Raw genomic sequence first — 26,020 nt, 5'->3', positions numbered from 1 at the left:
TCAGAATTGCTTGCATTTACTGAGCACTTACATTAGGCCTGTTCTATGCATTTGACATGTACTAATTCATGGAGTTCTCATGGGAACCCCATGAGGTCGGTCCTATTACCTTTTTAACAGATGAGAATCCTGAAAGAGAGATGGCCAGACTCACCTCCTACGGGCAGAGTCCGGCTGGGGACCCAGAGCACCTGGCCCTGGAGTTCACACTCAGCCTCACGGGGATTCTGCCTCCCCAGCAACTGAACGTTTTGAGTTACCTGGGGGTTAACTGGTTCCTTCAGAAGCTCAAGGCATTGCTAAATGAGAGGACCTGGGGTGTGGAGCTGCACGGCCTCTGGGACCCCTTCCAGCTCTAAGATCCCACTGGTCTATTTTAGAAAGTTCTGCCATCAGGTTATTAACAAAACCTAAGAGTTGGCTCCCACTCCAAAGTGTAATGCTGCCTCCTCTGACTCATACAGACAGAAATACTTGGAGGTGGCTCATGGGTGGGAGGGCGGCCCACTGGCCTCTGCAGGAGAGATCTGGGCTGCCTGGGCCCCAGCAAGCACTGGGCCCGAGCACAGTCCCTCAGCTCTGCAGCCACCAGACACCGACGTGCTGCCCCGTGGGCAGAACACTCCCCAGGGTGTGGGATGAAGAAATGGGCCTGGCCAGTGCTTCCAGGGCCTCCTGAGGGTCAGGGCACCACAGGAAATGATAGTGTGTGCACACCCATGAATGAAAGGGGCTGTTCATGGCAAAAAGCAAAAACCCCTAGGGCTCAGGACGCCCCAGACTCTGCCTAGAATCTCCAAGGATGCTATCATTTCACACCTGTAGGCTACTGGATGCCCACCAGCTGGAATCCCTGGGACAGAGAAGACTAAGAAAGGTAGCATCGGCCCTGGCCGGGAAGCTCTGTTGGTTAGAGTGTCATCCCGCTACTCCAAGACTGCAGGTTTGATCTCCGGTCAGGGCACATACAAGCAACAACCAATGAATGCCTAAGTAGAGCAACAAAGTGGCCTCTCCCTCCCTCTCTCTCTCTCTCTCTCCAATCAATTTTTTTTTTAAGTATTTTAAAAAGAAAGGTAGCATTCCCACTTACTAAGCTCCGCCACCTGCAAGGAACAGGACAGAGGGAATTGCTGACTAATGGTGTGTGACTCCCTTGTGTCCCGGCCCCTCCATCAAACCCCACCCCTCACCCACGAGGAATGTAATCCAAGAAGCAAGAGAGAAGCAACTCACCTCAGAAGAACCACACTGTCGGACATGAAGGCTCCAATAGTTACATCTGAAACCAGAAGTTTACAGATTCAGAAACTTGTTGAAGTCCATCCGCCCCCCCCCATACCCTAAGGTGCTCCGAAGCTATGGAGGTCAGGGGCCCCTGACAGCCGTCCTCTGGGCTACACAGTGATGTTGTAAGAGTCAGAGCCACACTGTCCCATATGGCAACTAATCGCCAGGTGTGGCTGTTGAGCCCTTGAAATGAGATGTGTTATGAGTGTAAAATACAGACTGATTTCAAAGACCTAGTACAAAAGAACAGCTATCTCTTTAATTTTTGTATTGACTTTATGTTAAAATGATAATACACTGGATATACTGGGCTAAATAAAACATAATTAAAATTAATTTCATCTGTTTATCTTTTTTATGTAGCTACTAGAATGTTCTAAATTACATATGGGTTTCACATTATATTTCTTTTGGGCATTGATGAATGAGAGAGAGGGACACCTGGAATTAAATGACTCTTAGAGAAAGCCCCAAGTTCCGTGGAGCATGAGAAAAATTTCCACTGCCCCCCTCACTCTCAGCATCATCTGAACAATGGAGACAATTATCCTGTGTCCTCTCCAAAAGCTGGTAATACTTCATAATATTTAAATTGAAAAATATTTATTCAATATTTGTCAAACATAATATTAAATGTGTTTGATATAACACTTCTGAAATATTTAAATATGTGTTAAATGTAATATAGTAAATCAGATATTTAATTCAGAAAATACTTGGTAAACTACAAGCTAAAACACAAGTGTTAGCTGGCAACGTTTATTCTAAACGACTTTAATTTAGGAAATAATCACTCTCCCAATAGCTCTCCCAATAGCTCTCTGTCTAGTGGAAGCCCTTAGCCCCAGGGCTCCCATTACTGCTTCGCAGATCCCAGCATGTGAATCCCAGAGTCAGGCCCTACGTCTATCCGAAGCCCTCATTAGGGAAAAGTAGAGAGCAAATCCGTGAACTGCAGTGCTGCTGAGATTTTTGCACTTGGGCATGCCTGTTCGTTTCACTATTTTCCAACAGTCTCTTTGAATTGATTGAACATTTGCAAATAAAAGAACCTGATCAACTGGCCACTTCTTTTACGAAAAATGCAAGATAAATGCAGATTCCTCGTGAAGTATTAATACACCTGCTTAGAGAGAAGCAGCCGAGGTCCTGGCCCACCTCAGTGTGGTCTCTGGCCAGTCCCTGCAGTTCTCTGAGGCTCAGTCTCCTTGACTGTGAGGTGGGGAGAGGGGCGCTCCCATCTCCACCTACCTACTGGGGTTATTATAAGATGCCCATTGCATGTGGAAGCATTTTGCATATATTAAAGTGCTAAGCCAGTGTAAGGTATTATTTAGGGATAGCCACAAATTGCCAGGGGCAAGGAGAGCTACTTTCTCAAACTGAAAAAGACCCATGAGGGTCTAGAGGGACAAAAACACCCACACCCACCCTTTCCTATCCCCACTCCTCCCGGCTCTGTAGCTACGAGGGATGCTTGAAACCCCCGTGTGTAAGGAACTACAGAATTCGGTGCCCTCCTGCAGAATTTCATTCCTTTTCCCAGAGCCTCCTTAAGCACTCTAGTGGAAAGAAATATCTTCTCTAGATAGACAGCAGGATGACCTACAGTTTCAGGGAAATTTTTTTCTGAATTCCATGATGATTTGGGAATTTTTAAATTCTTATCTCTGTTTCCTTACCTATTCCCACTCCATCCCCTTCAAACACCTGAATCGGGTATCCCTTGGGACTGGGGTATGAAATCGTACATTTTTATTTGATTGCCCTCAACCACCACAAGGCAGTAACCTCGACAAGCCAGCCAGCCTGAACGGTGAAGGTCTACTCTGTCCGTCAGCGGTTTTCTTTTTGCTCAAAATCTTTCAATAATTTTCGTGCAGGAGGAGGGATGCTACTCGGCTTCTTTTTCCTCAGGACTAAGGAACTGACTAGGATTCAATAATATCAAGGAAAGCATAAGGTTTCACTATCATTTGAAATGTGGACAGTGCTTTCTTTCTTCATTAGAAAGACTCCTTGCCACAGAATTCACTGTGAAATCCACCCACCTGCTGCATCGAGCCTTCGGAGTCGATCGTTTAAAAAACCCAAAAAGAAACTTCTACATTTTCACCCTAAAATCAAACACCAGGCCAAACACCATTTCTATCTGTGTGGGTTTTCCTAATCCTAAGTAGATGTAACCCCTGCTTAACCAGACTGGAGATTACTCTGCCTCGTGCATCTTTCTTTGTTTACCTCAGCTGCCTTTAAAGAGGACTAGCTTACCAGGATAGCCATTTCCATCCATATCAATGCCTCCTGATATGGACTGTCCAAACATCCGCAGAACCGGGCTTATCTTCCGCCCCAGCAGTTTCTGAAAGAAACAATAGGGAAATTGAGTCACCAGAAAGGAGCGCAGTCACAAATAAGCCCCCACTGACTGTTGTAGCCCAGCTTCCGGAGGACACTTGGCCTTGACCTTGTTGAAAGAAAAAAAATGGGAGTCTTAATTTAATCAGGTGGGTCTTTAGCAGGCAGCCAAAGACCACACTCCTTTATTGTTACTTGCCTTAGCCAGATGCCACGATTTAAAATTTTTTCTAAGTTCAGTGCTAATGAAAAAATCTACCTCGACCAGGGTGTTCAAGTTCTGACATGTTCAACGAAGTGTGAAGGGAGATAAAGTTTAGCTTCCATTTCTAACGAAGGCTCTGTGTTGTTTTTGCACAGGTATAGCTGGGCTGAAATTCTAAGAACAGACTTCCCTTGTATCATTCTGCCCAGGTACGTGCTAAATGTGTAACACTGCTCCCCTAAGAGGCACACGTTAGAGTCTTTCCCCAGGCGGACAGGCAGGGAGCATGTCTAAATGGACCAGGTGGCCATGGGCAACCGCCTCCCCACCCAGCCAACCAGATCACAGGCTCCTAAGCTCCCCTGAGAGGGTGAAACAGCTTTACCTCCTGCATCTAGAATTCCAAAGTCCTGAACTTTCCATAACACTCTAGAAACCAAAACCTATGAGCTGGAGCCTCCTCCCTAACGGGCAGCTCTCACCCAACCATCCAGAGTTCACGGCCCTACCAACACGAGGCCCACTAGCATCTGTACTTTGTTCATCTTCAAGTTCAACACATGTTAATGACATGTCACACTGGTTCAAGACTATCTGCTCACAAGCAGCCTTCATCATACATGACATTTGTGTGGCTCAGTTCCTCACAAAGATACCTAGCTTTCTCAATCAGAAAAGTCCTATCTTCTGGGATATGACCTGCTCTTCCTTCCCTTTGTCTACAGTCTCCTTGTGGACGCTGTGCCCATGACACCCTCCTTGCAGATAAGAGAAATGCTTTGTTTTCACGCCATGCAGCAAAATCCTTGTCAGAGCCAGGCATACGGATACCCAGGGGCTCCCTTTGGACTTTTCTCCCTTACCCTTTTCCGTACTGTGTCATCCCCCGGCAAAGTCACGAGGCTGGGGAAGGGGAGTTTCCATAGGCTCTACAGACGGACACGGCACAGACATTCCCCACCCCCAGCAGCCGATAGCTACACATAACCCTCCACGTGCCACCTCCAGTGAGGCCATCCAACAGGAAACGTACAGATGTGAAACCTTCAAAGGACAAGTCAGAACACTGTATGAAACACTGGAGAAACGTGTCTTGCTCCCAGGGAGCGCCCACACCCCACATGGCTCTGTCTGAACAAACATGTATGTGTGCAAGCCCGCGTTATTTCATGAAAGCCGCTTCTTGAAGCAGACCATCTCAGCTCTGAGGCCCAACACCGCCAGCGACAGCTCGCCCTGGGTTTGCATGTCTAAGGGCTGCTGTGGCTGGGACAAGGGGGAAGAGTGGAGGGGTGGTCCACTTGGGGGTGGCAATGCAGGCCTAAGTTATCCCACAGACATCTGCAGGCCATTATGCCATAAAGCCAGGAAGATACGTCTGCTCAGTGCTAATAACTCTAAATGAAAACCAGGAGCTTGGAAAGCCTCCGCTTGACCAGGTTTACAGGCAGTGTCCTCCTGGAGGGAGGGAGATCACAGGGGCCGCCACGATGTGCCCAGAGGGCTCGCGCACCGAGAGAGGCACGCAAGGATCTTAAAATCAACACTTTTCATGGTGCACTGGAGAAAGAGGAATGAGTTCAAGAGCAATGTGGAAGAGCTTGACTCGGATCTCACAATTTATCCAGTAGAAATAATACCAACCCAGGCCAAAGAAAAGCGATTGGCTTGCCCGGAGTTGTTTCTGATTTCCTCCCGGAGTTCCCCTGCACAATGCCTGCTCTGTCCGGACCTGGGCCCTGAAGAATCTATCATGAAAGGTTTTTTTCTTCCTTTTAAATCACTGACCTTATCACATACGTATTAGCAGCTTGGAAAAGTATAATCAGAGGTTTTTTTTAAGAGCCCCAATCTACTTCTCTTTGTCGACGTTAACGAGCCAGCCTGCTGACAAAGGCCGGACGGGTCCAGCTGCTGATCCCTGCTTCCTACTGAAGACATTGCGCTAACCACAAAATTTATACTTCAGCTGCCTGCAGGATTCCGCCCAGCAACAAAACAAAACACTGGAGGGCTGCAGGAGGAAGGGAGGCGGGGGTCCCTCAAAGGCTGCCTCCCTGTGTGATGAGCTCCCGAGGTCCGGGAACCAGCTTCCAGGAGGATGCATGGAGAGTGACCCCGGACGGCTGCCCGAGTATGGGGCTCCGGAGATGGCATTCAGTTCGTCAGCAGAAAGATCACAGGGCCCTCTGTCATACCTGGAGGGCTCTCAAATGGAGAAAGGCACCCAAGGATCTTAAATCAACACTTTTCACGGTGAATTCAAGAAAGAGGAATGAGTTCAAGAGTAATGTGGAGGACCTGTCAGCTTGTCGCACTGGGAACGGCATGTTCCTGACTCAGACAAGAGCAGCCCTGGTGACACGGATGTGACCCCCAACTGCGACTGAAGCCCTCTTCCTTCTGCCACATCAGCTGCATCCCCCAAGAGTTTATTCCCACCATTAATCATTCATTTCTAATGAAAAGGAGATGGTCCAGCCTGGTCGGTGTGGGTCAGTGGTTAGAGTGTCAACCAGAGCACCAAAGGGTCATGGGTTCAATTCCTGGTCAAGGGCACGTACCTGGGTTGCAGGTTTGATCCCGGGCCCCAGCTGGGCAACGGATCCATGTGTCTCTCTCCCATAGATGTTTCTCACTCTCCCCTCATTCCCAACCTCCCCTCCTTTCCACTCTCTCGAAAAATCCATGGAGAAATGTCCTCAGGTGAGAATTAACAAACAAAACCGAAAAAAGTGGGTGATCCATGTAGATAAATGCCCCTTGGAGTAGGTACATCTTATAGCAAAGCAAGTTTCCACCTTCCTAAGTTTCCCAACTGAGCTTCCCCAAAGGGTCCTTTCTCCAATGTGCAGCTGAAGACGGTGGTTACAATAAAAGGTTTGGGAGTCAAACTGGCAGTTTCAATGGCCATGTTGCAACGTGTTGGCTGGTGCCACTTGTTGGCTGGGCAAATTAAACAACCTCCCTGGGCCACAGTCACCTCATAAATAAAAGATGGGTAACAAAAGTACCCATTTCACACGGCTTTTACGAGGACTCAAGGTAAGAAGAGGGCAGAGCAGCCTCTCAGGAAGCAGTCCTTCCACTCAAGCATGTGCCTCTTGGAGTCACTCACGGAGCAGGATGCCCCAGCACAGAGGAAGCCTAAAGCCCACCTGGCAATGACCCTCAACCCTTAATTGCCAGCTTATATCTGCAGCAAGAAGAATAACTATGAATGTATACACTGAACTTACGTGTACGTACTGCCTCTAAAAGTTAACTTATAAGGTCTGTTTCTTTTTTTCCTTACCTAGAAACTTCAGTACATGAACAGGTTTTGGTACTTTACTACTATTTTCATTTTATGGAATATTTATAGAACATTTTATAAGAGCAAGACTCGGTTCAACCCTGCGTTTCCTTAGCAATAATCAAGACAGGAGGCAAGCCTCTTCCTGATGAGAAACATAAGCACGAGCAGGAAGTAGGAAGCACATAAGTGCTCAATAAATCAATATTTGCTGATGGGAAGTTTCTCCATTTATGCTCCGTCCCTTTTTGTCACTGGCTTGCCGGGAGAGTGACGCAGCCCTGTGCTGCTCTACACACGGACAGCCACAAATATCCTGACGGCGCTTCTGCCGAGAGCATGACTTCCTTTTTTCCCATGAGCTGGGCTTGACACCATCAGCAAGTTTGAACGCCAAGCTGATATGACAAAAAACTGAACTCACCACTTCCATGTTCCCAAGTCTGGGGCATGAGGCCAGAGCTTAACCAGCTTCTCGTTTCAGTGCCAAGTGTGACAGCAGCCCTGGGCTGGCTTTTGGGCCCCTCCTCCGTGGACCACAGTCTTTCTAGATTATATTTTACAAGAGACTCCTTTGGCTTAGCACAGATGGTTGACAAAGGCATAATAAAACAAGCAAAACAAAAAAGAAAGCTTCTCCTTAAATAAACAGCTCTACCTCTGGGTATGAATTTGGATGTTATCTTTTGTAGGCAGAATGTATCCCTGAATGTGAGCAAACTCTGGAGTCTATGAACATGTTTTCATACTTAATAAGCAATGTCCATTGCTTCTGTCTTTCACTAGAGGGTGGCACGGCTAAAGGCAGGAACGATGTCATCTGCTCCTCTGTACCCCAGGGTGTGGCACGGAGGAAATTCGAATGAATGTATGAACTAACAGTTACCATGTCACTCTCACACCAATTACCATTGAGTACTGAGGGACTATCCCACCGGCGTCACCGTGGTAGATATAGACCGCCCCCGAGAAGTCATCCTCCTTGGGTGCGCCGATGGCCACATCTGAGGGGGAAAAAACAGCTGCGGTTAGAAAAGCCACGTGGAATAACATAAGAGCGGGTTCCCTAACTCCTGACATCATGTCTGAGTCCCTCCCTACAAGAAATGTCTTGGCTGTTGGTTGTTCAAGCATCAAATCAGGCACATAATCTCTCAGCAGAAAAAAGTAGAAAGAAGCCCAGCCGGTGTGGCTCAGTGGTTGAACGTCAACCAAGGATCCAGGAGATCGAGGTTCGACTCCCAGTGAGGGCACACGCCTGGGTTGCGGGCTCAATCCCCAGGGGGGGCCATGTGAGAGGCAGCCGATCAATGACTCTCATCATTGATGTTTCTATCTCTCTCTTCCTCTCTCTGAAATCAATAAAGACATATCTTTTAAAAAGAAGAAAGAAGATTATAGAATGCGAGAACAGTTTTGTTCCAGAAAGTTCTTAGCTCATTCTTCTAGGGAAAAAAATCACTGAGCCATCCAATGAAAGAAATACAAAGACAAACCTCCTGGCCTAATTTCCGTCTGTTGGAGGGGGGAATTCTATAGACAATAGATACGGCATAGAGAAAGTCAGCTCTATTCCTGGACAAGGAAATGTATAAAATGGCATTCACGTCACACACACAAATCAACATCATTCTCACAGACTGACAACTCCTGGAACAAAGCCTAGATCTTCCTTACTTTTTGTCCTTTGCATCTAACAAAAGTCATGTGTCTGCAGAAGTGGGGTCAAGGGTGAGGGGCGTGCACCCACGCGACCTCCAGTGGAGATCCCCACTCTCTGAATGAAGCCCTCTCTGGTCAGTGGGGTGAGGGCATCAGAGCAGCCTGGCCTGACGCAAGAGCTGTCCCCAGCCCATCCCCCCAGTGACATGGCTCCCACAGGTCCCGATATCTGAGCACTGCCTCTGCAGTGAGGGGATAGGTACAGAACAGACCAGAGGGAGAAACCAAGGCTGGGAAGGATACTGCTGTCTAAGCAGAACTAGACATTAGGTGTCCCCACCCACCCCCAACAATGAACTTATTCAAGTCACTTGAGCATGCTGTCACTAGCAGGACACAGAATGTCAAATTCTCTCCTTGCTCATTTCACTCACAGCACGGAAGAGCATTGTGGAGCATCAGAGGCTCAGAAACGAGAAGTATCTGCAGCAGGAGGAAGCTGGCTCTGGTTTCTCTGCCACTAGAAGCCTTGGTGCACCAGCCCCAAGGTTTACTTGCCCCACAATCACACAGCAAAGTGCACAGAGCTGACGCAATGGGGCTGCTCGGAAGCAGAACTCCAGTTGGCTCGGAGCTCAGCCCTGAGTGTCTGCACAGAGAACATCTTCTCTAAAGGTGTCCTCTCTCCCTGGGTGCAGGCAGATCCAGGAATGCATCGCTCGGGGCAAAGTTGGGAGGCAGGCGCATGCTCACCAACCTGGGAACCCGTCATCGTCAAGATCGCCCAGGCTGGCAATGCTCTCTCCAAAGTGTGCGTTGTAGGCACCATCCCCAGTCAGGGCCACCTGCTCTTCCAGGGCTCCCTGGGAAACAGGATGGAGGAAAAAACAGAAAACAAAACAAAAACAGAACAGAAAACACAATAAAAAAACAAAGCTGGGAACTTGGCCTCTCTGGTGCATCCCCATTGACAGGAAACACCTGGGCAGGATCACAGGCACCCAAACCTCTCTATCCTGGTGACAGGATGCATCCCTTTTACCTGGGCTGCCTGGGGCTCTCCAACAGCCAGGGATGCCTTTTGGAGGGAAGGAGAATCTTGTGTGGGCCCAAAACTAAATCTCTCCGTAGTGCCAACACTTGCTCTAGGGACAAACCAACCAACCGACCTACCTGTCCCCACAGTGTCCTCTCAGCTTTCTTACAGCATAACATTTTTGCCCCAAAGTCGTTTTAAACAGGAATACCATTTCTGTTTTTCTCCCCTGCTTTTCAGTACAAGTTGGTAAGGCTGTTTCGCTAGGTGCATGCACTAGTAACCTTGACAGAAGGAGTCATGGCTCAGGCCCTCCCACGGCCAGCAGTTCTTGGCTGGGGTGGGGGTGGGACACACAACTGTGTGGTATCATGTGTGGTTCAGATTTCCTGAGCAAACACCAACCAACCCAGGGAGGAAGTCAATGGCTGCAGTAAAAGCCATCTAAGGATACCCACTCTAGGATATTCATGTCTAATCATTGACGTGAATTCCAGAGTGTTAAAATGTAATCTGGTGTTTGAAGGCGTAAGAGTGTCTGAACCAGCACCACTGTAGGTTTAGACCCTAGACCCACTGGACACTCACAGCCGTCCCAGGGAGTGCCTAGCTTTTGTCACGACCCAGTCTTCTTTTTCACTATAAACACAAACAACTTGTAACTTGGAAACAATAAAGATGTGACGATTTCTTAAGTCAATGAAACCCCCATCCCAGGACACAAGTAGGTGCTGATTTCTTCCTATGAGTTTAGTGGGGAGGACAGTAGCCGATTCCTTGTATGTACCAGGCACTATCTCCCCATCTCCCAGTTCCAATCGTGCAGTGACTCTGTAAGGAAGACCTTATGACTCTCCCTGCTTTACAGCTGAGGACACTGAGCGACCCATGTGTCCACGTCGAACAGGCTAGTAAGTGGCAAAACCAAGATGCAAATGCAGGTCCATCTAGATGGCTCCAAAGCCATCACTGTTTCCACTCCTCCACGGTGCTTCGTTATTGTTAATCAAACAGGAAGAGGTTCATCAGAAATAAGATGACCTTGGTCCTTAGGGTGAGCACATGGCCTTAAGAAACACTGATTGTGGGTGGCGAGACGTGTGGGTGGGATGTCCCCAGAGAAGGTCTGGGAAATTATCCTGCTCCAAGTGTCCACACCCTGACTTAGACACATGGTCGGGCTGTTGGTCTGGTCGCCTGATTGCCTCAGACAAGTTAACACCCACACAAATGTTTCAGTCTCCGGCAAACAGAGTGGCTGGCAGCTGCTGAATGAACGCCTGCTATTCCCATCTCCATGGTGATCACCTCATTTCCCTCATGCGCTCCCTGTTCCCCTTCCTGCAATGTCAGTGGGGATGCAGGTGATCAGAGTAGCTGCAACAGGTACCGGGAAGCATCTTCCTTCCCAGGTTTAGATCCACCTTGCAAAAGAGTTTGCAAACATCCAAGAAAGCCTAAGGCTCTTGCGTGCCCTGGCTGCCCTTTCTCTCTGGCATCTGCCCACCTGGTTATGGGGAAACACTACTGCCCCTCCTCAATCGGGATCACTAGCATCTTGGTCCCTGCTGAAAAGTACACTTTTGCTGATTTTTTTTGATTATGGAAGCATTACATTTTTGCTCTTTGGATAAAGATAAAACTAAAAATCTACCCAAGACCACCACCCAGTGAGATGTTATTATCATTCTCTGTGCACTGGGTGTGTTTTTAAAGGTTGATTGTATACGCAGTTTTTAATCCTGCTTTTCACTGATTATCTCATAAGCATTTTCTCATGTTAGCTCAAAGGCTGGTGGTACCAGAATTCATTCATTTAACCATTTCCTTCTGGCTGAACACTCTTACGTCCAGACCCTGAACGGATTCCGCTTCCTCCCTGGTCTCCTGCCTAGCCGCCCTCCCGCCCCCGCAGTCCTGCCCCCACCCACCCTGCACTCGGCTGATGGGGGACAGAGGCATCTCTCTGACCCTATCACACCCCTTTCGTGATTCTGCAGAATAAGGGACGTCACGATTACGGCCACTGGCCCTACACTGGCCCCACCCAACCCCCATGCTGAACTAAGTGGCCCTGCTGTAGGGACGCCCAGGAAGACAGCAGGATCTAGGGACGATGCTCTGAAACCAGCCTGCCCGGGTTCAAATCCCAGCCCCACCACTTCTTAGCTGTGTGATTTGGGGCAGGTTACTTTACCTCTCTGGGCCTCCGTTTTTTCACCTGGAAAATGGGGACCATGATACCACGTGCCCATTACACTAAAACCCGTCTCAGAAAGCGGGAGGAATAGTTCCCGGTACATGGTCAGCACTCAAACCACAGCCATTAAGATTTTTCTTAATCCCCATGTGTTGGCAGTTGTAACACTGTCTGTAACTTTCTACTAATGGGACACTGAGCTTTCTGAAGGTAGGAAGCACATCTTCTCTCCTCCTCTGGGTAAGGGGGCCCATGCACGGCCCAGAGAGGTGCTCAGTCACTACTCGCTGGACAAATGTCCCTCTCCCGCCACCCTGTCCACAGGTTGCCCAGAGCTGTACTCACATTTCCTCTGTTGATGTAGACGGTGACCTGCCCCTCATCCCTGATCTCAGAAAACATGGGGGCCCCCACCAGCAGGTCGGAGAGGCCGTCTGCGTTCAGGTCAACTGCGCATAAGGAGGAGCCGAAGTAAGAGCCCATCTGCAACCAAGTTGAGTTGCAACAAAGCGTTCAGTGTCTGCCCTCACACAGGAGGCCCGCACTCCCCTCCGCCCACGGGCTCTAGAAACACCTGCCCCAGGCCCCTCACAGGCCGTGATGGTGGCGCTGCCCTTAAGCCAGAGGCCAAGGCGAACGGGGAAATACCCGACTTCCCTGCGCCTGCCAGTAGCGACACGGAGCCCCCGGTCTGCATGGGACCCGCGCTAACTGGCTCAAAGCCTCCCGTCCTGGAGCCCTACCAAGGGGACAACAAATGGACCAATCCCGAGAGAACGAGGCACTGTTTTTAAAAATATAAACTGAGGTTGCAAATACAGGTTACAACCATAATAAAAGTACCTGGTAATTCAGACATTTGACAAGGCCAAGCAAAGAGGAATATGAAATTTCATGATACGAGGCAGGTATGAAAACATGTGACATGCAGAAACAGGTTACCCTCTCCTAGTCCTGGTCACAGCTAACGGTTGGTTTGGAACACGTGAGCTGAAGTGACAGGAAAAGGGAGAACTCATAGACTATGTGGTGGATGAGGGAACACAGCCAGGCTATACTGGCTCTTCTTTATTCACAGCTTCATCCAGTACCTAGTATTTTAAATTGGGGGTCTTAAACCCAAACACAAATGGGATCCAGGCAGGTGATACAACAGGTGAAAACAAATAACAGTGCAAGTGTGTTTACAGGTGGTAAGTGATGCTTGGCTAAGTGTCTAAGACACAATAGGGAGTGGTGGAGACTGGGGCAAACTGGTATCGACAGCCCTAGCTATGGGAGCAGCTTCTACCCAGCTGCAGTCAACAGTTGCCATGAGGCAGGCTGACCAAGGAAAGGCCAAACTTCCCATTTTCAAGAGAAGCCAAAAACGGAAAATTTTATTTGAAGGGCCTATTTTTGAAATGATAGCAACTAACTCATATTTTTCTAAAAAAACACATACTGCACAGGACAAACAAAAATTTTTGTAGGCTGTATCCTTTTAAAGGCGCCAGTGTGCAAGCTCTGATTTTTATTGTAAAAGGCTATCCTTTTAAAAATCTATGTTTTCAAAAAAAAAAAAGAAAGAAAAAAAGAGCTCTGGTTTTATTGACATGGGAAAGCATTTTCTTTCACTGTTGGAGTTTGTTGGCAGCTGACCTCGGGGAGGATGACACAGGTGGAGGGCGCTCCAGACCGCTTCCTGCAGCAACCCTGAGACAAGAGGACTCAGAAGCCCTTTCCCAGTCAAATGCCAAGGCCACATGCACTCAACCCACACACTCTCTCAACCCCCCATTCCCAAGAGAGGAGGGCATTGGAACGTTCAGAGTCACAAGAGGTAGGGGACATGGAAACCAGGTGCCAGTCACCGACTCAGTGGCCTTGCTGATCTCCCTATCTGGACTTCAGTAAAAGGACTGAGACCCAGGCAAGGCCCCAAAGCTGCTGTCTGAGCCCCAGGGAACGATTCATTTCATTCTAATGGGCTATTTAACTTGGCATCTTCATCGGTGCTAAATCAGAACTCCCTGTACGTGAAATTTCCTATCTATGTTTTGACATACTAATGCCTCACATACTCAGTCAATTCAACAAAACTTCAGAATGACAACATGCTTTGGGGTAAGCAGTCCTTAATCAGAGATCTCCCGTCAGCCTGGAAATGCAGGGATGTGTGTCTCTCCTAACATCTGAACTGCACACATACTCGTGACTTCTTATGTGTCCCTACAGATGAAGGCTGTCCACCAATAAAGACCAGAACTGGGGGGATTTTGTTTGTTTTTTTCTCATGGTGAAGCCAGGAGGCAGGACTATCTGACCAAATTCTGGCCACATGAAAGCAGAAGTGGGCCAGAGAGCCAGAACCTCCGTGTGTGTGTGACACCAGACACAAGGGTATGGCCAAAGGCATCCTTTCAGAGCCTGGGGTCACGTCCTTTCCCTATGAAATAAGGGAGAAGTCAGAGAGGTAGGAGTTTCTCACATCTTCTGGCAAAAAGCAGAACAAGGCGCATAAAGAAAATAATGGTCTATTTCAAAATTAGAAAGACGGCCATGGAGGTAAAGCTCGAAGACAGTAGGACAAGAGGGCCAGAGGGAGCGGCAGGTGAAGGAATGACTGGGACGGTGCGAATAAGGGCAAGAAGAGCCCTGAAGAACATGACACGCAGCATTCACACCCTACTCGGTCTCTGGGACCCTTTATTGCTAATGACATAGTTATTTCTTTCTACTTTGGGGTGCTTGGGAAACCTCCGCAGAATTGCTCACAGTCATTTTCCAGTGTTGCTGCTTTAAGGTTTGGAAATGTTAAAATAATACAGGCAGCCCAGTCCTCAGGGAAAAACATCACAGGACCAGAGTTTGGAGCTGCATTTTTTTTCCTGAAAAGATTGTGACAGTTATATACTGAGTATAAGCATTAAGGTTGTTAAAACTGCATAAAATGAGTGGGATTTTTGGAACTGGGACTAGGATTCAGCATCAGAACATGTAATGGTGCCAGGCTCCTACAGCAGGTCTGACTGGTAGCAGGACCTGTACTGGGGCTGGGGCACATGGCCACCCAGAAAGGAAACAGACACCCCCCCCCCCCCCTTTTCTCAGGGTAGTGGTAGGGAAAATCACCTTCTGACAGTCTCCTAGCACCTTCCTCCCAAGTCTCAGGTCTTGTATTCTTCCCAGAGGTCATGAAAGGCCTCCACCAAGACAAGCCTCCGAACTACCCACCTCATCTCCCAGCCTAAACTCGTGTCCCCTGAGAGCCACCAATCACACTAAGCAATCCTGCTGATCTAAACCCCACTAAGGAGTGCATGACTGATAAGTCCATGTTTATTCATCAAAGGACTCTCCAACTGGCTCACTTCCAGACTACGGTGCAGCATGAATAGAAATTAGGATTTAAAAATGTGCAGGAATCTGAATTAGGAACACAAGATGAAGATAATAAGATGACGTTAACAAGATGACATGGGGAATGAACTTTGCCCGAGACGAATTTGAGGGCAGCCTTATAAGCTATTTCTATTTCAAGGTTCTAAAAGAAAATTGGTGATTTTCTCTGGTTTTTCTTTGTGTGACAACAGTCTCCATGGCAATGATGGCAGAGGGCTCAGGACACGAGGAGGCGGGTCAGCGCCGCGTTGGTGAGGTGGGGAGAGTGAGAACCATGTGTCTTCGGGCCTCCTTGGAAAGTAACCAGGTTTGCTTGCTACCTGTACGCAACTGTGTGCCATCTCTCTGGAGGTGTCACAGACAGACAGACAGATGCCGAGAGACAGAGGCCGAGAGAAACAGAGCATGCATCAATTTTTATGACAATATCTCTCTGTCTGTCTCTCTCCCCCAAATCAGTTAAAAACAACAACAAAACTCTGTGCTGAACTTGGCCATGTACAAACTCATCTTGCTACATGTCTCCAACAACAAGCATGAATCTCATGAATCCGCAGGTTACACTCAATGCTGAGAAGGTAACAGAACCGGCAACAAAGCCACCATATAAACTCAGGGCACACAGAGGGCCCTTTAACCAATTTTTCAGAGAGTAAAATCTGATTCCCACATGATGACATCTCTCAAACAACAAGAAGACACTTATACCAAGAATCTCACCTTTTTACCTGATGCCTGAAAAATCTTAATTAAGGTGCCTGATCTTCGGTCAGCTCTAAAAATATAAACCTGCGGAATGAATGAAAAAAAAAATCTAGTTAAGATTGAAGCAATGACCAAGGACATTTATCAGCATCCTCCTGGGAGTCCTATTTAAATACCTGACCAGGCACAGGACAGGTGTGTTTATGCTGGCTGATAACGATGCTGGCAGCATGGCTCTCATCTGACCAACTCTGCAAAGAAAGTGTCCTTCAACTCCGAGGCGGAAATCACCTCCACTGCTCCTGGGCCACATCGCGGAGGGCAGCCTCACACGGTAAGACCCAAGGAGCTTCCAAGTGACCAGTAAGCAATCCAACACTTAGAAGAAGTGTTTTCTTCCCTGAAATATTTCCTTTGTTCCTATTAGTGAGAACTTGAGCAGGTGTGTCAAGATAAGATCAAGGGAAGGAGGTATTTCAGACAAAGCAGTTTCCCAAAATGACCCCACTGAACCTGAGAGCCATGAGATCTGCCTGGGTAAACAGTTTAGTTGGCAAATGCCAGAGTTAAACATTAAATACATTCCTTTACTGCAGGACTTGTCAGAGCCTTTAGCATGAGCATTTATATCATAAATTCCCACCACAGAAGATAATTGATGTAGAACTTCCGAAATGACGTGACTATGTAAGTTCTTCTTCGTGTTACATCTTATGGGAAGAGGGTGCCCCATGAGAACCAAGGAACAGCCCCCCCCCCCCCCCCCCCCGGTAAAGAATCTCAGTGTGAATGCTGTCAGGCCCAGAGAACAGAAACAAATAACCGCCGACATCCGGAAGGCTGGAGGTCCACTCGGGGGTCCTTGGGAATCAGGTCTATATCAGCCCCCACCCCCGGGAAGATGGAAGAGTCATCAGCTTTATCAAGTGCCACCAGATTCCCCAGCGCCTCTCATGCCGTCCAACTGAAACAGCGCTGAGGCATCGGCATGGCTGGGAACTGGGAGGTAAACGTCTCTGTCGATGCCACAGAGGTGCCTGGGCTCCGCAGCTGCCCCCGGGGATACATTAGCAATGTGGGAACAGCGCTCAGCACTCCTTCCCTCTACCACGGAGAGGAAGCCCTGTGACTCAGAGGGACCCTTATCTTTCCGGAAGCCATCAGAGTTCATCTGCACGCCTCCCCCTGCTCAGTGTCCTGGGCTTTTGCTCTGGTTTCATTTTCACAAACCCTTTCTCCACAGCATCAGCATTGAGGGGAGGGAGACACATGCTCCGGAAACACGAGCAATGGCTCCTATTCCTGCCCAGGAGGGTCCAGGGCAATAACCCTCAGAAACACATCACAATCAAGCCTGGTCAGCTAATCACACTGACACCTGGCTGAAGGCTCCAATTAACAGTGGTCTCGGCCCATCTCGGCTGCTCCAGAATCCAGACTCCACTTCTCTGAGGCCCCCAGAGATATGGTCAGGCTATCCTAGGTCCACCCCATGGGCTCGGATCCAAAGATCATTCCTCTGTTCAATCTTTCCTATCAGAGAACCTACAGAGTTTATTGAAAATGCAGATTCCTGACTCATCTGGACCTACCCAACCTACTCAATCTGGATCTCCTGTACCCTGGAGCCAAAGAACCAACAAGCACAGTTCTCCATAGGTCAGGCGCCAAAGGAGGCCATGATTCCCAAAGGGACCCAGATAGCTCTAGACTCATGGGGTCTTTTCTATACTCAGGATGGATACTTTAGGGAAAGTGACCCACATAGTCCCAGCCCAGCCTTTGCACTGAACCAGTCATGGTTCTAAAATACTGGGGAAATAAATATAAGAATCTAGGCCCAAAGATAAATAAATAAATAAATCCCCAAAGATATCTGGGACTAGACCTGGCTCCATGAGGTCAAAGTCAGACTCGGAAAGGGTTTGGGAGAACGGAGGATCTGAAGGTAGCGCTGGACACCGTCTCCTCTGAGGAGGGCGCCACGATGCCAAGGTCAGTCTTCATGATCTCATGCGCACGCGTCAGCTGTAAGAAACAGTCTCAGATGCAAACGTGCAGGGAATGGAGAGGTCTGGGAGTACTGTCCACAGGCTAAGCTTCAAGGTCAACTCTCAAAAGTGGCTGGAAGGAGACAGCAGAGGTGCCTCAAGACTTCATCACCTGCCTGCCAGCCACCCAACAGAATGTTCAGATCACAGTGAGCTGACAAACCCTGTACCAGCGGCAGCATGCTCCCCGCTTCTGTCTGACCCCATGCTATTCCACGGACCCTTCTCCTCACCTTTCCAATGCCTTCATCCTGGGGGGCGCCTCCTACCACGTCAGTGGTGGACGGATGAGAGAAGTGGCCAGCGGTAACTGCATAGCCTGTAAAGAACGGGCAGACACCGAGGACAGGGTTGAGAAAGAATGGCAGGGAAGAAAAAGATCTCTCAGAGGAAAGAGTTCCTCAAGGTTCCCTCCTCTAGACAGTTACTATCCAGCTAGTCTTAGACCAAGTGGCAGCTAGAAGAACTTATCTCACACCAAGACATGCTCATGAGGACATCAGGGCAAGAAAGAGTGGTCTCTGAGTGTCTTCTCTGGATCAGGTACTAGGCTCAATACTCCATATCTGGTTCTTTTTCTTTCTGATACATTTTGACTTTTGACACATTTTGAACTTTCATACAGTATACACATCTGAAGTGTAGAACCTCATGAATGTGTACACATGTACCTAACCATGTGATCACCACCCAGAGTAGACAGAACCATAGAACCATAACCCAGGAGGATCCCTCATGCCTTTCCCCAGTCAATACCCCCTACAGATGGCCACTATTCAGATTTCTATCACTATATATTATATTTGCCTGATCTAGAACTTCATTCAATCAACATAACTCTGACATCCACCCATGTTGAGTGTAGTCGTTTCTTTTTATCGTTAATTAATGTTTCGTTGCATCAGTATATCATAGTATCTTTTTTCCTTCCTATTGCTAGGCATTTGGGTTGTTTCCAGTTTGAAAATTTATGACATCTTGTACGTGTCATCAACTCTTTTAATCTAACAACTCTTGGAGGAAGATATGATTCTGTCTTCCATTTTAGAGATGTGGAAACTGGGACTAAAATGTGATTAAACAACATTCCCAAAGTCACACAGCAAGATTCAAATCCAACCTGTGTGCCTCCCAAGCCCCTGCTGCTAACCATTACGCAACACTCCCTCCTAAGAGAAGACAGAAAGAAGCTAATGGTGATGGATGGATGGATGGATGGATGGATGGATGGATGGATGGATGGATCAATGGATGGGCGGATGGATGGATGGGTAGACAGATGGATGGATGGGCAGGTGGATGGATGGGTGGACAGATGGATGGATGGGCGGATAGATGGATGGGTGGACAGACAGATGGACAGGCAGACGGATGGATGGGCGGATGGATGGATGGGTGGATGGGTGGATGGATGGATGGATAGATGGATGGATGGATGGATGGATGGATGGATGGATGGATGGATGGATGAGCAGGTGGATGTGTGGGCAAAGAATTTGGATACAAAAGGAATCTAGAAAGAAAGGAAAAGTCTGAACTTTGTCTAAATGTTTCCTTTACCTTCTGAAAGCCTGTCCCCTCTGGCCAGCAGCAACCCTGTGCAGGCTGCCACATATTCCCCAAACCTTGTCATCAACTTCAAACCCTAAGCTCTTTGGGTTTTGTGATGACACCATATTGAGATCAATTCATATTCAACATGTGGCTGATTTCTCAGACTGGAGGCTCACGTTACCCAAAAGCATTATGAGTGATATGAAAGCCTCCAGTGAGCCCTGCAAAGCCTGCAGCACATAAGGGCCTCTCTTCTGTATTTAGGAAGAAGCCACCAGCCCTAAGCCTAGACCCTGAGCCACCACCCAAACCAGGCTCTCTTCTGCCTTCTTTTCATTTTATGACCTAATAAACACGTGTTGAGTCCCTATGATGCACTAGGAACAATACTGAGTCCTGGAAATGTGAGACAAATGCCCCACCGCCAAGGTGCTCCCAGCCCAGGGACGATCGGTGGTGTCTCCCAGCACACACAGGGAAGGCAGATCAGAGTTTAGACCCTGAGCTCGGAAACCACAGGCTTACACCCCCACTCTATCTAAGAGCCATGTAACCTTAGCGAATTCCATAACTTCTCTGTACCTCAGTTTCTTTACCTGTAAAATGTGGATGGCAATAACAGCTATCCCAAGAGGTTGTCTCAGGAATGGGAAGACATAATATGCAGAGCCTGCCATACAGTAAGTGCTCAATAAGTGACAGTACTGAGGAGCTGGGAGCACAGAGCATGAAACACCCCCAAAGACTCCAAGTAAAGGTATTATGGTCCATTCATTGGGCAAAATTTGAGAGTTAGAAGGGAAAAGGCAAGTCGACAGCCCCCTTCAGCCATCTCACAAGTGAATCTCCGTGAAAAGTGGGCGGGGACTCCCCCAGATTTAAGTAACGTGTGTGAAAGGACGTTGTTTTCTCATTATTGGGCCTGCCTAAATTTAGCTTCCCTTTCAGTCCAGAATTATAGGATTTAGGGTACGAATTAAAGAAAAGCCATGTAAAATTTTCATGTACACAAGCAAAGACAGCCTCCCCCTGTTCTTAACAGGCATGGTCTTGCCCCGGCAACATTCTCGCTTAAATTGTGTCTCTCTTCTTTCTAGAAGATTAAAAAGGTTGAGAAAATAGGAGAACTTTTCCTGAGCCTTTAATTAAACTCCAGCATTAGGCTGCCATCCATCGTGATAATTTCTGGGTCTTATTATTTCTATTTGCAACCACTTCTGTGACCAGGAAGCGGAGGCCTCACCCACAGGAACGCCATGGAAAACCAGGATTCCGTTGCACTCACTCGGTATCTGATCATCCGAACCTGACTAACTGCTAAAATAAGAAAATAAAATGTTTGCCTCCCTGGAGGTTTGACGGTCGGCTTTTTAATTAAATCACCGTTTTCATTCAGTTCCCTGCTTTGTTCTCCTGTGTGGGGCTTGATGTGAAGGTGCTCTAGCTAAAACTGTAACTAATTAGCCCTGGCCAGTTTGGCTCAGTGGTTAGAATGCTGGCCCGAGGACTGAAGGGTCTGGGTTCAATTCCAGCCAAGGGCACAGACCTTGGTTGCAGGTTCAATCCCTGGCCCTGGGTCGGGGTGCATGGGGGAGGCAACCAATCGATGTCTCTCTCCTATCAATGTTTCTCTCTCTCTCCCTTCCACTCTCTCTGAAAAGCAATGGAAAAAATACCTTCAGATAAGGATTTTAAAAACAAACAAACTGTAACTAATTAGAATAGATGTAAAAGCCAACAAATTCTTTTTTCCACCCGTAAAGTAGTAATTTGTGAACTTCGTGGCAATCGCTCCCGTTTCCCTTCTCGCCTGTCGCCTCCCTGAGCTACTCACCCAGGTAAGTGTACCGCCTGTTCATGATTACTTCGTCGTTCAGCTTGAAGTAGGTGTTGTCCGTAAGGTTCAGCACTTTGACCGTCCCAGCCCAATAAAATGACCCTGGGGCACCCATCACCACCAGCTCCTGCCGAAGAGAAAACCAACGGAAATCAGAAAAGCAGCTGAAGAGAGAAGTAGGCGGTGAGACTAGAACCACAGTCACAACAAGGAGCTCACAAGTAAGTTAAAGACACCTCACCAGGGACACTCTTCAGCTGAACGATACAAAAACTATTTCACCGGATTCCCTGGCACTGTGGAGTCTATTGCCCGGAAGGGGTTATCAGGAATGAAGTCCAAGATAACTGAGCAAGTTGATGAGGTGAGGGGTTCCTGTCCTACCCCAGATGAGGCTTCACATATGCAATCACTTTCCCAGCAGGATCAAACAGGGACATGGCAAAGATGGGCCACTGTCCTAAATCGCAGAATTCCAGGGAACGATGCTCAGGAAAAGACTCTGCCCCCTTATTCAGAAGCGCAGGGAACAAATGTCCGAAAAGGCCAGAAGCATCTCAAGAGAAAGTCACAGAGAGCAAGGACAGAGTGTGGGGGTGGGAGCAGTGGTGGCATCCGAGCAACACCTTGACCACCCCATCCTGTGGTCAACTGGGAAAGTACCTGAGCAAAGAGCAGGGTGTGAGCGCAGATGGTAGAGAAGCCACCAGATTCCCGCCTGGATGGTTTGCTCTTGATAATTCGGGACGGTGTTGACCGCGAACCTTCACTTTAAGGTTCTGGGTTCCTATCCACCTCGAAGGAAGCTGCTGATGATAAGCTGGATACGCTCAGAGGTATCTCACTGTTTTCTAAAAATACACCACTTTCTGCTCAGGGCTCTTCACGGGGAAAACACGGGCCGTGCACTCACGTGTTCATTCATTCCCGTTACACTCGTGTGTTCTGTGAAAGGGACTTTGCTAGCTCCAGAAAGGGTCTGAGAAAGACAAATGATCAGCTCATCGGAGGAGACTTTCCTTGGCCTTGACCTCCAAAAGGAATCTGTCTTCAGAGTCCAAGTGCAAAGGGCACCAAAGAACACAACGAACATCCTCAGAGCCAGCTGTGTACATGGGTAGAGCTCTCTCCACCTGCAGCTCCTCTGAGCCAAAGCTCTGAGCGTCACTGCAGGCGGCAAGGCCTTCGGAACACCTGGTGGCAGACACGCTGTTTTCGGATGACTTAGATCAATCCAGCATAAGCATGTCCGACACATCCCTGCCTGTCCTCTCCCAAACATTACAGGGGGAGTAAGACAAGGTCATCCCGCTCCTCCAAAACCTTTAAAACTGGCCGCTCCTTTTCCCTCCTCTGCTCATGCCCCATCTCCCTTCAATTCAAACTGGATAAACTGAGGGGTTAGGGGAAGGGGTCAAGGGAGCAGCACCTGTCCCTATAAGTTCCTCATATTTGGCATTTTCCATTCAGTGCAGGTGATGCCTGTACCTTCTGGCATTGCCACAGTGCAGGAAATGTTACCGATGCTCAGTTCCCCACCACCCAGGACCAGCCAATGCAAATGCAGCACGCAGAAATGTAAGCTTCTCCAGGAGCCCATGGCCACCACTGCCTAAAGCCCCTTGTGGGATCCCATCAATAGACAGTGTGGGCCTTGGTCAGCAGAACCCCCCAAGGTGCAGGGGTATCTGGGTGCCCTGAGAGAGGCCTCAGGCTTTCCTTTGCCAACTGCGAGATGGGAGGAGCTGGAGGGTAGAAGAATGCTTGGGATCGACAACAGAAGCCTGTGCCCAACAGCCTTCCACCTAGATGTCTCCCAGCTTCCACCCTGGGCTCCGATGCTGGAGGGGTTGGTCTGCGTCTTTTCTTGCTGCTTAGAGGTATCTACCACCTCTGTCTATTACCCTAGGCTACAAAAACATATGGAGCTCCCAGGAAACACCCCCTTATCCTCAATGACAGGCGAAAACCCATGTGGTGTCCATAACTCAAATAGCTTTGATAACCCCAGGGTCACCAACCTCCAGGTCAAGCGTGCACTTTGGGGTAGAGCACATCAGGGCCACATGGCCATGTCTGGAAGGCCACAGAAGCATGTCCAGCTTGAGCCCAGCTGCCTGCCCTGTGCAGGGACAGCCCGAATGGCGAGGTCAGCAGGGGGGCAGGGGAGGGGAACCGCGCTGTCTGACCCCTGCAACCACATTTCCTGCTCAGCCTCCAACAGCTGAAGTTCCAGAAACAAGGGATGCAGTGAGTTCAAAGACCTCCTGTTCATAGAGGCCAAAAGTCTGGGAACTGAAGCAGAGGCCAAAGCCCAGAGTGTCCTGGAGACAGTGTGACTGGGTCAGAGGACTGAGCCTTCCGGTCACTGCCCACCCTCACTCCCACCCCCACACCCCATGCATGAGGCCCCACTGCCATTCCCTCCAAGCGCAGCCAGCACATGCTGAGGCACCAGGCGTCGTTCCCTCGGGCTCTGGACCCCAGAGCCTGGAGTCTGAACAGGTCCTCTGGCTCCTCTGCTCACCCTGAGCTTGCACGGCCAGCTGGGTTCCCCTCCACACCCCGGCCCTGGCCAGCTCCCCCTACGGAGTCCTCCCCCGGCCCAGCCCCAATGCCCTCATGCTCTTCCCTATCTGGCTGATGAGACCACCATGATACCCCCCCCGCCCCTGGGACTCTTCCCCTCCCTCAGTTCTCCATCAACATCTCTGAGGAGTTCCCATTTCTGCAATGAGTCTACTTTTTCTCCCCACCCCCCACCTAAAGGAGGCATTCTCCCCACTGCCCCCTCTGTCCCCATGCTAAGCACACTCAGCCACTTCGGACAGTTACTAGCATTGGCCAAATCTAAGTTTCTAACTCAGGCTGGGATCCAGTCCCTATGCCCAAATACCTTCTAAAAAGGTATCTGAGTCTCATCACCTCACTCAGCACGTGTCTAACGCAGACCCATCAGTTTACCTGTCCCAGTGAGTCCCCCCTGGGCGGCCCCTTTCCCCCGGCACCACCGTACTCCAGAGCCCTGGCTCAGAACCTCCGTCCGCTCCCCACAGCCCTCTGCGCGCCCAGCCACTGATACCGCCTTCATTTTCTCCAACTCCCGCAGCCTTTGCATTCCTGAAGCGTCGCCTAACCTGCACTGCTGCTTTGGGGCTGGACCCCACCACAGCCCCCTACCTGGCCTCCCTCCAGGCCCTCCCGCCTCCTACCTCCTGGGCACACAGCCTCTCTCACAACACCGCCAGCCAACGTGTCGTCACCCGCTCCCGAACTTACAGGGGGTCCCTGTCGCCTACTGGGGTGAGAGCCATACTGCCCTTGACCTCACTGGAGGAGCGACGGACACAGAGGTTACACGATCTGACTGAGATGGAGGGAGAGAGCAGCCTTGGCACAGGGCAGGGAGGTATTTCCAATCAGCGCGCACAGGAAACACTGTTCAGCACAAAGTATCAGAAACAATCGACTCTACGTTTAGGAAACAACGGAGTTCATTTCTACCACGTAACGTCTGCAAAAACAAATCTAAGATGCATTAAAGATATAGAAGTTTTTTTTAAACTACAGAAGTGCTAGGAGAAAATACAGGTGGCAATGTTACATTCCTGGGACAGGGATGACACGCACCTCGGTGAAGCAGCCTGCGATCCCGGCCTGGCAGGAGCCGTGTTCCTCTCCATACTTCTTCTTGTACTCTGGGGGGGAGAACAAACCACAGCCTGGTCAGTGTGGGCCCCCGTGGGCTGGTGGTGTGGGGCGGCCACGCGGGCCGCTTCCCCGAGTGCCCTGCGGCCTGGGCCCTGGCGACGCTGTCCAGCCTGGGGCACGGCGGGGAAGTCCCAGGAATCCGCCAGACCTCAAAAATCCGGACACCGGTGCCATCAGGTAGCGAGGCTGCCAAGTGCCCCAGAGGACTTCCTCCCTCTACACATGTGAGAAAGAGGAGCAGCGACTGTGGTAATGAAGGGGGAGGCGGGTGACAATTATTTCATTTGCTTTAGGAAGGACACAGAGCCCCAGCAGGAAGGAGGAGCTGAAAGCATGGCCCAGAAACTGGATGATGTCGCCCTCCCAGTGTGGAGTCCCTTGGAAGACGACCAAGCCTCCGAAAGGACACTCCGTACAGCTGGAGGAATATGCTTTCCACCACCCGCCCGGGGACCGGCCGTGAGAGCCCGGCTGCAGCAAGAGGGACTCGCACACCTGCCCCAGCGCACGGCCACGCCATCACCGATGGCGTCTGGTGACACTATACACGTCTTCCTTGCTCCACAAAAGGAAATGGGGAGGATTTCTCCAGGTCTAAAGAAACCAAAGGGTGAGCTCATTCCTCCTCCACTCCCTCAGTTCCTAACACTTCACCCAGGGTTTTATTTTTAAGTTGGCAAGCCGAAGTGTTCAGCACGTTCCCGGCACTGTGTCCACATCACTGCGTGCATC

General features: G+C 49.3%; 1 protein-coding gene across 1 annotated transcript in view; it reads right to left on the bottom strand.

The window, feature by feature from the left end:
* Positions 1-26,020, bottom strand: part of ITGA9 (integrin subunit alpha 9) — a 227,994-nt gene that overhangs the window by 167,506 nt on the left and 34,468 nt on the right. The window contains exons 5-13 of the mRNA XM_081160497.1: positions 25,208-25,275; positions 21,575-21,704; positions 18,420-18,505; positions 16,151-16,219; positions 12,392-12,529; positions 9,568-9,673; positions 8,058-8,152; positions 3,562-3,652; positions 1,237-1,282 (exon numbers count right to left, since the gene is read on the bottom strand). Of these exons, the coding sequence (XP_081016623.1) occupies positions 1,237-1,282; positions 3,562-3,652; positions 8,058-8,152; positions 9,568-9,673; positions 12,392-12,529; positions 16,151-16,219; positions 18,420-18,505; positions 21,575-21,704; positions 25,208-25,275 (829 nt within the window). The remainder of the gene's footprint in view (positions 1-1,236; positions 1,283-3,561; positions 3,653-8,057; positions 8,153-9,567; positions 9,674-12,391; positions 12,530-16,150; positions 16,220-18,419; positions 18,506-21,574; positions 21,705-25,207; positions 25,276-26,020) is intronic.

This window comes from Miniopterus schreibersii (assembly GCF_964146895.1).
Source record: "Miniopterus schreibersii genome assembly, chromosome: 15".
Lineage (NCBI taxonomy): Eukaryota > Metazoa > Chordata > Mammalia > Chiroptera > Miniopteridae > Miniopterus > Miniopterus schreibersii.
The sequence above is the reverse complement of the archived record's forward strand: the minus strand, read 5'-3'. Positions and strand labels throughout refer to the sequence as shown.